The 12,633-nt window shown below is 36.3% G+C and overlaps 1 protein-coding gene and 1 pseudogene across 5 annotated transcripts; both read right to left on the bottom strand.

The window, feature by feature from the left end:
• Window positions 1–1,371: 1,371 nt before the first annotated feature.
• Window positions 1,372–8,076, bottom strand: LOC114288732 (triacylglycerol lipase SDP1-like; annotated as a pseudogene). Its single transcript, XR_014346247.1, has 2 exons — window positions 6,489–8,076; window positions 1,372–2,519 (listed from the first exon to the last, which is right to left on the bottom strand). The product of XR_014346247.1 is annotated as a triacylglycerol lipase SDP1-like (transcript).
• A 139-nt stretch (window positions 8,077–8,215) lies between these two features.
• On the bottom strand, window positions 8,216–12,218 carry RUG3 (Regulator of chromosome condensation (RCC1) family protein). Of its 4 annotated transcripts, none has more exons than XR_014346244.1 (3): window positions 11,166–12,218; window positions 8,694–9,256; window positions 8,216–8,522 (listed from the first exon to the last, which is right to left on the bottom strand). XR_014346244.1 is itself a non-coding variant. In XM_028232257.2 (2 exons), the coding sequence occupies exons 1-2, from the start codon at window positions 12,094–12,096 to the stop codon at window positions 8,769–8,771; spliced, it is 1,419 nt and encodes a 472-aa protein (XP_028088058.2). In that variant the 5' UTR covers window positions 12,097–12,189; the 3' UTR covers window positions 8,604–8,768. The 4 variants fall into 4 exon arrangements, 1 of the variants encoding a protein (XP_028088058.2); XR_014346245.1 differs by having other exon boundaries at window positions 8,216–8,514; window positions 11,166–12,189; XR_014346246.1 differs by having other exon boundaries at window positions 8,216–8,508; window positions 11,166–12,189.
• Window positions 12,219–12,633: the final 415 nt, after the last annotated feature.

The following is a 12,633-nucleotide window of genomic DNA, read 5'->3' as shown; positions in this document are numbered from 1 at the left end:
GGTTCGAAATCTATGCCAACTTTCTTTTAGTCCTTGACTGAAATTGGGGGATGAGATGCGGATTTCTTGACATCTCCCTCGAATTGGCTTGTAGGGTCAGATCGTGAATGAGCCCGACCTTGGAGGTTCCCGGTCAACAAAAAAAAAAAAATATATATATATATATAATAGTATCTAAGGTTGCAAACAAACCAAATTGTTCACGAACAAGCTCGGCTCAACTCGGTTCGTTTAGTAAACGAGTCAATTTGAATAAATATTTTTTATTTAAATATTTAAAAAAAATTTATCGAATTGAGGCGAACTCAAATTTCATTAATATTAATAAGTCGAACTAAGCTCAAACCCAGTTACTTATCAAGACAAATTTGAACTCAATAAATGAGTTCAATAAGAAAACGAGCTAAGTTCAAACTCAACTCAACTCAGCTCGTTTAGAACCCTAGTAGTATCCACTCCTTTTTGGTATTTGGTGCAATCTTCTCAAGACTTTCTTGTGTAGACTCCCAAGTTCCAACAAGGTGGGCTTTGAGATTGAAGGTCCAGTAAGCAAATGATTTATGCCTTCGTTTAACATGCTAAATTTTTTAATTTTTTAATTATTTTAATCATAAAAAGATAAAATAAATTAAAAAATTAATAAGACAAAACATTACATCTAAACTATAATCATTTCATTTTTACTCTCACAAAAATAAAAAAAAATCAAAAAATATATCCTAAACGAGACTTTTAACTCCAAACTAATAAAGTCAAAAAACCAATCCACGTCCAAACGAATCTTACGTCACAACCCGTAGTTATTCTCTCCCATACAATGTGCCTTCCAACTTTTGTAATATTGGGGTGTCCTGTTTTTGTTTTGTATATTATTAGGGATAATGGGTGATTGTCCTACCCATCACACCCCCCTTTCTGTCCAAATTGAATTAGTTGTTTTGCAATTTTGAATCCATAATAGTTTGCCTTTAATTTAGTCTTTGGCCATTTTATTTGTGTCCTCAAAAACAACATTTAATTTACAGTTATGGTTCACGGATTTTATGAGAAATATGAAAAGGAAAAAAAAATAAATGAATAAAATATAACTACATTTCATATACCTTTCACAACTTTTTTTTTTTTTCCCCTTTATAAATTCCTACTCAAATTCACTTTTTCTTATCACATCTCCCCCCATTACTTATCATCATATCCCACTCCATGCCACAACACAAACTTTATTCTTGATGGCCAATGGTGAATTTTCATTTGGTTAAAGCACCAGAAAACAAGGGGAACTGAACAAGTACTGAGCCTTTATCGAGGATAATATATGGTGATACTACTCCGTCAATGCTTTTGGATTTGGTAGTGTTTCAAGAATTATTCGATAAAACTGGCATAAGCTGACATACAGTTGCTTTGATGGTGATATTACTCACTCATATGGCGACACTTCCATGTCATGTCTTTTGTTGTCCTGATTGCTGTCAATTCAATTTCTGTTGTGAAGTCAGAATTCCCCAATCTTCTGCTACTAGTAACACACTTCAGTTTCGTCTTCGGCATTGAATCCAATCCTTCCAGTTGCACCATGCAAAATGACCAAGCACAAACCAACCTCAAATCTAACCACCCAAACCAGAATGATTATTTGGGATCACAACCAGAATCTGCTTCACTGAGACAATTTTCTATGTAACCAAAATTGTCGCCGCATTCAGACACCGAGCTTGCATCTATTTCCTTTTCTGCACAGTCAAGTTGCATACACTCATCAACTGAAATCTGGGAGGGGCCATTGTTTTCTCAATCAGGACTCTTATTTGTTGGGGTCAAGTAATCCTTTTCACAACATCGAAAACGATCCCATTACGTATACTTTCAGGCAGCGACAACCATAATGCTAGAATTGTTCACAGGAACTGTGTTGTTGACATCCCTCTGGTTAAACTCCATGTCTGAACTTCTATCAGGGGTTGCTACCTTCAAAACTTGATAGTATGGATCCTTGCCTACCATCTGAATCACAAAATTATTGTGGTGACCCATCATTCCTTTGCTCAATTTGCTATCAACGTCCAAATTTTGAGCAAATTCAATGATCTTATCTGCTGAAGTTGTCCTCATCAAATGACCACCAGATCTTGTCCAAGAATTGAGATCAACACTTTCAGATTTAACATCACTACCATCATGTGTGTGAAGGTGGCTCTGCGAAGTTCCAGCCAGTGTGACCTCCTGTGGACCCTGCAATTCCTTGATGCAGCGAGGTGGCAACATCCGCAATGAAGTATTCCTCAAGGGACCCTGTTGAGTTCTCCCAAGCAATGCAATTCCATTAAGGAATCCTCTTAGAAGCATTGGATCAGACAGAGCTTGATAGGCCATGAGAAGAAGCAGCAGCTCTCTCAGCACTCCATTTCAATCTATGCATATGGCTGAGAATTGCAACACACTCCAAAGCAAGCTCAATCCCACAATTGGCTTTTACGGCTGAGAGCTTCTCCCAAAGTGTACCTCTGTATTTTGGAGTACTGAAATTGAAAACAAATAATTAGTTAATTTACCAGAATATACATACAATATATCCAAAACAATAGATGCAGAGACATGCAAGTGTGCACACATGTACACACACATGATCAAGATCAAAAGTTCTAAGAGCAAAACAATAGACAGAACTTAGAACTTATTTTGACTAATTTGAAAAGATTTTTAAAATGAAAAGTGCAGTTCTAACAAAAAAATAAAAATAAAAAATCCCAATGAAAGTGAGCTTATTCAGGATGTTCACAGTGGGTACTCCAGGAATTTTTTTCAGGTAGATATTCAAAAATTTAATTTTTTTAGACTTTTCAAATCACATACAAATAAATAAATAAAATAAAATTTTAATATATTGATATCATTGTTTCAAAAAATAAAATGTAGATACAAAAATTTACATAAATATATTTTATTTTTATCACTAGAATGATAAAAAAATATGAAGAAAGCTCATTTAATTAAAATTAAGATAAGTTAAAAAACTGTTGATTAACATTAACATTCAAGTGGCACACTGGCTGAGAATTGCAAAATACAAACTTTTGTCAAAAAAAAACACTTTGCACAAGCTAAGGAAGCAAAGCTTTCAAAACATATTGTGTGTTCACTTCACAAAGTATATATATATATATTGATTAAAGAGTTATGGTCTGGGTTGGGTTGGGTGTACAAGAAAGTGGGCTTGGATGGATGTTCAACTAGGTTGGGTGTTCAAGAAAGAGGGTTAGAGTGTTCAACATAAAACTTTGGCCAGAATTACATATATATATATATATAATTCCAAGGTGTTTAATTGAACACCCACCCTTACATGTAGAATCGGACCTGGCTTAGGATGATTAGGTTGAAGACATTTGTCGTTTAATTGATGCAGGAAAGTATTGCTGCCTACAATATTTGGCTTTGGAAAGGTTAGGGTTCTAACAGCTAGAAGAAAGATTTGTTTTTGTAATAAGTAAGAAGGTGGAATTAAGTCAATTTCTGAAGTATCAGGTTGCAGGATTTACAAAAATAAGGTGTGGAAAGATTTATGAGTTGATTTTTCTAGACACAGACTATTTTATGGTTGATTTAAGTATAAATTTATTTGCCAACTGATAGGAAAAAAAGGTTGGGGATGATTAGAGTTTGATTGGCCAGAGTTTTGGGGCTGAAAAATTCACAAACTCAAATCTCTATTATAAAGAAAATTCATGCATATTTATTAGCTACTACATTTTTTGTGTTCCTGCAAGGATTATGATTCTATAATTAGAAGTTAAAAAACTTTGACCAACTAGACAATTTAGAACTAAAGACTCCATAGAAAACCCAATGACATAATTCGACCCATAACAAAACTTATGGGTGACCCCCATAGCCTAGGAGCTTCTATTTACACACCACTTTTTTTTCTCAGTTCACACCATTTTGTCTATTTGGATATCAACTATGGAACAAAAATCAATTGTTTGGAAATCAACTACCGAACAAAAAATAATTATTCAGGTAGTTGATATCTGAATAATTAATTTTTGATCATCTAAACAAAAAAAAAATGGTGTGAATTGAAATTTTCTGTGATCTGCCAATAGAAGCTCCCTTGCAACCCATGACCAGCAAATCATAAAATTACCAAAACTTCACTCCTTGATACCCTAATTGTGCTCCATGTGAAATTTTAGATTTGTTATTTTTCTTCTTCCATGCTCTACATCATTAATTATGCAACATTCTTCACAGTTTACCATTTGCTTTATCAATATCAAAGCAGTTTTCTTTGGAGAATCTGAGATAGGAATATAAAATGTTGCCTAAGAAAATACCATTTTTCTGTCTCAAGTCTGGATGATTGGAGAAATTCTGTCAGAGGAGAGCTTTGGACAGCTTGCAACTAAACAAACAACTCCAGCTCTTGACTTAAAAGGAGACTGCAGTAATGCTATATCATGTATTATGGGTAGTTCTTACAGTCAAAGACCACAAAGAATTCTGTATCATGAAATATATTTTTTTATTTTTGTTTTATCTTTGTCTATGAATTGCTTCCCATATAATGGTCTTAGTCAAATATAAAGACCTACACATGAAGTGACAGACTCAACTAGAGGTGGGGAGGTTAAACATGGTGAAGGTTACTCCCGATCCTGCATCCCAAGGATGCCTGGGACTCAATTGAAAATTAAAAATAAAAATCAATAAATAAATAAATAAAGGAAAACATAACTAAAATCCATGATAATAACACACCATATTTCTGTGCACTTTTTTGGACCACGATAATAACACACCATATAAGAAATTTGAGACTACCAAAATCCAAATAAGTTCAGAAGAATGTCTTTGATTGCAAATCATGAAGCAGATGGACCCGAGATTAAGGCCTAGTTTGTCATCCCCTGAAAAAGTCAAAAAGTCACTATACTATTTAATTCACATCATCTTATTTAAGTCACATCACCTTTCTACCACATCACTTCAAACCCAACCCATACCCAACCCATATTTCATAAAAAATCAAAAAGTGTACTTATTTAGAACATCCCAAACAACCCCTAAAGCAGCTAGGCCTGACTGAAAAAATAAATGAATAAACCTTCTATTTTGTTTTTAACATTTGCAATGAAACTTCATTCATCATTTGTCATATTAAAATTTCAATTTTTTCCTAATAAATTATAAGTTGGAATACTTCTGTTTTATGAAGGTATATTTACCTCGTTGACCAATTTTTATGTTTCTTAGAGAGAATATTTCACGTCTTTGGTTATATGATTTAGTACTTCAATATATTTATATATTATGCGAGAAAAGATATGTTGTCCAATATATATTCATATATGTTGATGTATCTTATGATACTATATAATATAAAAACAACACCCAATTAGTACACATAAATGTGTATTTGGAAGGGAAAAGATTGGATACACACCTAACCTTTGACATAGTACACAAAGTGATTGCCCCGTGAATTGAACCCATAACCTCAAAGTTATTATATGTGATACATAAAATAAAAGAGATAAAGCGATACACGATATGCGTAAAGCACCAATCATAATAGAATAAGAAAATGAAAAGCTTGACAAACTGACGTCAAAGCAAAGCACATCAAGGAGATGTAGGATAAATATCCAATCAATTAGCCTATGTAATCATTGTCAATTTCGTAGGCCTAAATTTAGCAGCTGGAGGGTCAACACATGGGAGAAGAGTCCAAATGATGACAAATGATTTACCACCAAAGCAATTTGCTTTGAAGTCAACGAAGAAGTGGCTCGACATTTGTTTCAAAAGGCAGGTTTACTAGGGCTACAGCAATGAATAATAAGAATTTAGGGCCTATATGTCTTCAACTTGTCTACGAGCCAGATTTCTAAAGGTAATAACTCGGCCATATAGTTTAATCATTATAGAAATCCTTTTTGAGCTGCATTGATAGCACATCCTAGTGAGATTTAAAGTTATGTACTATTTGACAACAAGTGAACAAAAATACAATCTACTACCCTCCATACTCACCTTTTCTTTTCATTCTCTATTCCCAATATATATGTTAGCTGGACTCTTCTAAATGTATGAATGACGTGTTCGATACTCGACACTTGGATAAAGGCATGGGATATGTTCGTGCCGTTGGACATTCACCTAGCAATCATAAACAAATTGGGTCTACCGTAAACCTATGCATAAAAGTCCCATATTATGCACGAAACTATGGCACCTTATGAACACCATTTCATCCTAGAAACAAAAAGTACTACTAAGAAATATAAATATTTTATCAGCTTGTGTCCTTGCACATGGAATTAGATGAATCAAACACCTAAAATATAACATAGCACAATATATACAAAATAGAGAAGTGAAATATGAGTGTATAGATACAACATTTACAAATGCCAGAACAAAAGTTAAGCAATATGAATATAAATCATAAAAGAAATCAATAACTCATTTCCACTAGCACGCACCTTAGTAGAAAAGTTACCTCCATAATCTCTGACAATCTCCTTCAACTGAGTCACAATAAAATGATTGATATTGAAAAGCTCCTTCAACTGTACCATGGGTAAATCAATCTCCACACTGCCAGCGCTCCACAACCACAGATGAGCCAGAAGCATTATCAGGATCCAAATGAAATGGCGGGCAATATAAAGCAATTTCTTCACAACTATCCTTTACCATTAGTTCTTGAGCTTCAAACAAACCAGCAAAGGTACATAAAGCAGCCACTGCACTCCATAAGACCACATGAGGTGAAGTTAAATAATTAAGGCATCTGGGAGGCTCATGCTTCATTGGAGAGCTTTGTTCAGTCAAGTCACAATCTTCCTGGAATGTAAGATTATTAGTGAGATGCCTTAACATCATCTGTAACAGTCTGACCTCATGAATTGCTCCTTGAGACATAACCCTCTTAAAAACTACAAAAATCTCACCCATCTGGTCAAAAAAATTGCAAAGAGTGACAAAAATCCTCAAAGAAACTTTTTAGCTTGGGCAAAGACCTAGTGGCTACAACAAAACATTGCAATTGTCCAGGCAAAAGCGTATGCTCTACCAAGGTTTTCACAACACCCATATGGAAAGCTCCAAGCAAAGCACCCCCTTCTTAAAAGCAAAGTTGTTCTTCCAAAGTCATGTATTGTTTGATGCATAAAAGCAAGCTTCTCCTCCAAGAGAAGCTCCTCAAAATTGGAATCACAAACCATTCTCAAACTGAGTTCAATGTAGAAACCCCATCGATATACTCTACAAGTTTGGCCACTTAAAGCTACCCTTGTGAAGCTCAGGGTTGCACATATTACTGAGATTTCTGACAAGATCAGCTAGCATACAAAATATAATCTCAGAGAGAGCCAAGACTCTTGGAGCTTATCACTCACCAATTCTCCATCATAAAGGTCTGATTCATTCATTTTGGGGGTCTCTTAGTAGCATGAGCCCATTCCTAGAAGGTTAAGGCAGTTCTCATCATATTCCTCCAAAATTTCATTTGATATGCCATCTCAGTCCTCAGTTTCATATTAGTTTGACATTTCAACAAGAAAGCTACAAGTCTGTCTCACCAATACCAGTATCCATTGTGGGCTTCAGGGATGAAGCCATGAGATCATGGGCGTCAAATAGCTCTTCAAATAATCCTTAACTCTATAGAAGTAATATAACAACAAATGAAAGATTTGATGCCTCAAATGTGATATTGACTTGCAAAATAAGAACCTGAAAGCAATTGTCTGAGCAACGAACATCGAAGGTTCAATTGAGAATGGATCAACATTGGCCTAAGTACTTAGGTCCATATCTCATGGGAAAAGGGATTGGTGCTTGGCTGGTCTGGTGTGAATAATTCAAAATTCTCAACAATGAATTTCTGCAATAATCGATTCAAATGAAGTATTCCCCCGAAGAAAGAAAGGGTTTTGGTACAACAAAGATTTTCTTGGGCTCTCAAATCAATAAATGCAGGCAGTATCACAAATGATTTTGTCTTTGTGTGCCTCAAATTTAAATTAGAGGTTTTCCACAAGTTGAAAGCAAAATTAACGAGGGTTGAAAATTGCCATCCCAAAATTAGCTAGTTGAAGCTATATTCATCTCAATTAATAGCTCAATAATTGTCTACCCAACAAATTAAACAAACAACATCCTGCGTAACAAAAAGACAAAATTAAAGAAACAGATGCGGAACCTCTTGATCGCAATCCAGGTTTCTTAAAATTGCATTTCCATGAGAACATTAACATCCTTGTTAGTTTTTACTATTTTTTTTTTTTTTTTTAACATTGAATAACCAAATGCTTTCACTGTTACAAGACAAAGGAGTGAGACGCAATTTTTGAGGGCTTTACTTGAAAGATAAACAGAACTTGCATCTGGTTTACAACATTTGGAACTGCTATCATCCAACGCAATCCATTTGACCAAATGTCCTGATCCATTTAGCCAGCCACAGCAGTAGGTTGTAGCAGTTCAACAAAGTCAGACCTGCAGCTGCGCAACTTAGGTCAGCCACAGAGAAACAAAGATCAGCAAGACATTCCACGTCACACTATGTTATGGAAGATGTAAAGCCAGCAATCTGTCACACGTAAGAATCTGCTTTTTCTCCTATATTTTGAAGTTAAATTCTCTATTGCAAAAAACATTCCAGAGTGACTATTTTACTTCACCTCTGTTTGAGCTGTTTCTGGAAAATCTCATTTGTTCCTTGTCTCGTTACATATGAGACCACATGCACAAACCCACTACACTCCTTGGCAACCTAATCTTGAAACCAAGCACATTGCATGAGATGCACCGACCGCGACACAGAGTACGTTATGAATCCCGAGATCGTCATCCTCCATTAGAAACAGAACTTCAACTGGAAATGGTTGTACCTCTGGCAGCCCAGGTAGACCTAATTGTGAATCCTTAGCATTTCCCCACATGTACAACTTCCCTTTATCAGTTACAGCTGCCGATGATGAACCTCCGCAAGCGATATAGATAACGCTTTCATCAGCTAAAGCCTCAACAGGTACAGGAATTTTCTGGTTTTCAATAGAATAATGACCCAACTGACCATGCCCACCATGACCCCACGAAAGGACTTTACCTTCATCAGTCAAAGCAAGAGAGTGATATCCACCAGTTGCTATCTGAATGATGCGAGTATCTTCAAGGCTAGGAATCGGTTTTGGTTTCCACCCACCAAACTTATCACCTCTTCCAAGCTCATAGTTGGAGTTTGCTGTTCAAAGACATCAATTTGATGGTATTAATAAGATGCCATGATCTTCACACAGCCAACAAAGAAAAAATGGGAGAACAGCGAAATACTCCATCAAGATTGATGTCAAAGAATCAGATCATGACACAATTTCTAGTAATATCAACTCCTCAAATCGAAAAGGTATTATGAATCATAGTTCATCAGGAGGAAATATGTCTTTATCAATTCTAACACCACTGAAATAGTAAATTTAATCTTCGATTGAAACGTGATTGTATCTTCTTTTTTTAATTTTATTTGTTGAAACAATAACCAACTCTATTATGCTCCTTCAAATATACATTAGAAATACTATCATTTTATCTATTTTACATGGACTCAGATACGGCTTTCAGGTGCAGTTGCATATCTAAATGTCAAACCCATCAAACTTCAAATTAAAGGATGGGTGGACTGGGCAAAAAAAAGGGGTTATATTTAATATTTTTAACGTATTATGTGAAATAAAATTGTGTTATATATAACATACAGTGCTAAAAATGTATTTCACTCATTTTTGTAGCAATTATACAACAACAAATACATATAATGATAATGTTAAATGCAAATATATGAGAAATGTCCAATAGAAAAAGTATGGATACATATCACACACTCCTGTCCAAGTATTAGATATCCGACATGAGTATTTGATTTATTTTAAAGAGGCCACATCACATGTCATTTTATATACCAAACCTTGGAATTTCAAAATTTTGAATTCATTTTACTAAAAATACCGACTTTTTTTCTTTTCTTTTTTTTAATAAGCAATATCCCAACATCTCTTATAATTCCTATGGTATGTATTCAATGTAGGCGAAATAAAATTTAGCAATCCCAGTCCATGAAGCTAGGTTAAAGCATGAGATTAATGAGAAATTCTATTTCCACACACCAAATTATCTCTGTGTACATCTTTTCTCAATCCACACATTTAGTAATTTGGTTTTACTTCTTTATCTCAGTCCACACACTTTATATTCCAAATATACCCTCACCTTCTCTATGCACATCCTCTTCTTCCATCATCTCTCACTCCAAAAACCTTGACCCTAACTACACCAGCTACCGACGATGGCACCAACGATGACATCAACCACCACCCCTCTCCAGCTCAGCCATTCTCACACAACTCCTCACGTTGCCGTCACCTCCATCACAATCTTCTCCACTAAAAATCCCAACTCTCTCTCTCTCTCTCTCTCACACACACACACACACACAAGGTTCAGGTGTGATTAATGGTTTGTTTGAGGTTTTGGGGTCTGTTGATTTGATTGCAGTTAGAGAGTCTTCCTTCCTTGGTTGTTGGTGTTGGTCAAATGATAGCAATCTGCAACTGGAGGCTACTACACAATTCCGTAAATTGCTTTCAATAAGTATATGATCATGTTTTGATATATGGGACTATATTTCTTCTTATTAACTTTTGGAAGATTAATTGTTCAAATTTCATTTTCAGAATAAAGTCTGCCGATTGAAGAAGTTATACAATCTGGTGTTGTTTCCCGCTTTGTATGGTTGAGGTTTGGGCATGGGAGGCGATGGCCGGCGGTGAAGTGGCTGGTGAGATGGTGGTGGGTAAGATGTGTATGGAGAAATTGTGAAATGTGTGGGTGAAATGGTGGTGGGTGAGATAGTAATTTTGTTAAAGAATAAAATTGTGATTTTGAAAAAATTCATTAAGTGTGTGGAGTAAAGAAACTTAATGTGCGCAAATAGAATTTCCCGAGATTAGCCATTGGAAAATACTATCCAAACTAACAAATTTTACTAACTTTTCTTACTTGCATTCACATGTATCATGTAGTAACTAGTCATTCAACTCGGTATTTGAAATAGAACCCAATACTCTACCGTGAGTAAAGAAAGTTAAAATCCTTACCACCCCAATTCCAAATCTGTCCCTCCTCCGTGAGAGCCACCGTAAAAAATCCACCACAGGAAACAGCAGCCACAGGTACAGGCAATGCTGCTACTTTAGAAGGAATGCTTAAACCACCAGCCTGATCGGGGCCACGACTAGGACCAAGTCCAAGTCTACCATCTCCTTCATCTCTACCCCATGTATAAAGCTCACCAGACTCAGTGATTGCAGCTGTATGTGTCCCACTAGTTGCAATGTGGCTAATTTTACCATCCCAAGAACCATTTACCAATCTGGGCAACAATTCTCTGTGATAAACAGAGTGCCCTAAAGCTCCAAAACCACCATAACCCCAAGTGAAGACTTGACCAAGAGAGTTGAGAGCGACGGAATGGAGGCCGCCAAGGGCAATGCTTTGGAGGGAATCTAAATTAGGGTTTAGAGTGGGGACGAAAGATGGGTTCTCGTGGCCGAGTCCGAGACGGCCGCCATCGCCTTTGCCCCAAATCCAGAGCTTGCGATTGACTAACAATGCGGAATGGAAAAGGCCGCAAGAAATGGAGACATCAACTGGATCAGAAGAATTAGGGTTTTGGTGGTGGTTCAGGGGAGGAGATAGGCGGCCGGGGATGGGGAGGGAAAGGCGGAAAGAGGGAGGGAGGAGGAGGGAGGCGACAGGGGTAGGGTAGAGGCGGAGTTCTTCGATGCCGCCGCCGAGTTGGCCGGAGGAACCACGGCCCCATGAGAGAAGTTGGACTGTGACTGCGTCGTTGGGGTCGGTGGTGGCGGCGGCGGCGGTGGTGGTGGTCCAGAGAAGGGGGACAGTTTTGGTGGTGGTGGAGGAGGAATGAGAGGAGGATATGAAACGGAAGCTGAGGGAAGTAGGGGGTCCCAAACAGCGGTGGCGAAGAGCCGCCAATGGAAGCCTCCTCCTCATCATCATCATCATCGCCGATGATGCTGTCCGGCCTCCGGGTTTCTTTCTTCGCACAAGTTCACAACTCCACCTCAATACACCACCGAATGCTGCGTTGAGAGTGACCCTGTATTCTATTCAAGGGACCTTGAAGAAAATCACAATTTCAAATTTCATTTTACCCATAAAATGGGTAAATTACAAATACACCCATGAAATTTGCTTATAATATGAATTGCTACTTATGATTTAGAAAATTACAAATATTTCTTTGTCAGAATTTTTTATTTAACAGAATTAATTGAAAATGTGAAATTTCTAATTGTTCACCTATACATTAATAAAATTATCTGAATTATTAATTGAAATAAAATTTTAACATTATTAAAAACTATTAATTAACTTGATGATTTATTAATAAAAAGACATATTTATTATGAAATTAAAAATCTTATGGGCGTAATGTAATTATATAACCACAGAGGGTAATTGATAATTTAAGTAAACCTCAGGGGAGGTGTTTATAATTTATCCCATAAAATTTATATTGAAAATTGCTAAAACGTACAA

The sequence above is a fragment of the Camellia sinensis genome, chromosome 12, assembly GCF_055761805.1.
Source record: "Camellia sinensis isolate YWXY chromosome 12, ASM5576180v1, whole genome shotgun sequence".
NCBI classification, from domain to species: Eukaryota; Viridiplantae; Streptophyta; class Magnoliopsida; order Ericales; family Theaceae; genus Camellia; species Camellia sinensis.
This window is presented reverse-complemented; position numbering and strand designations above follow the sequence as displayed.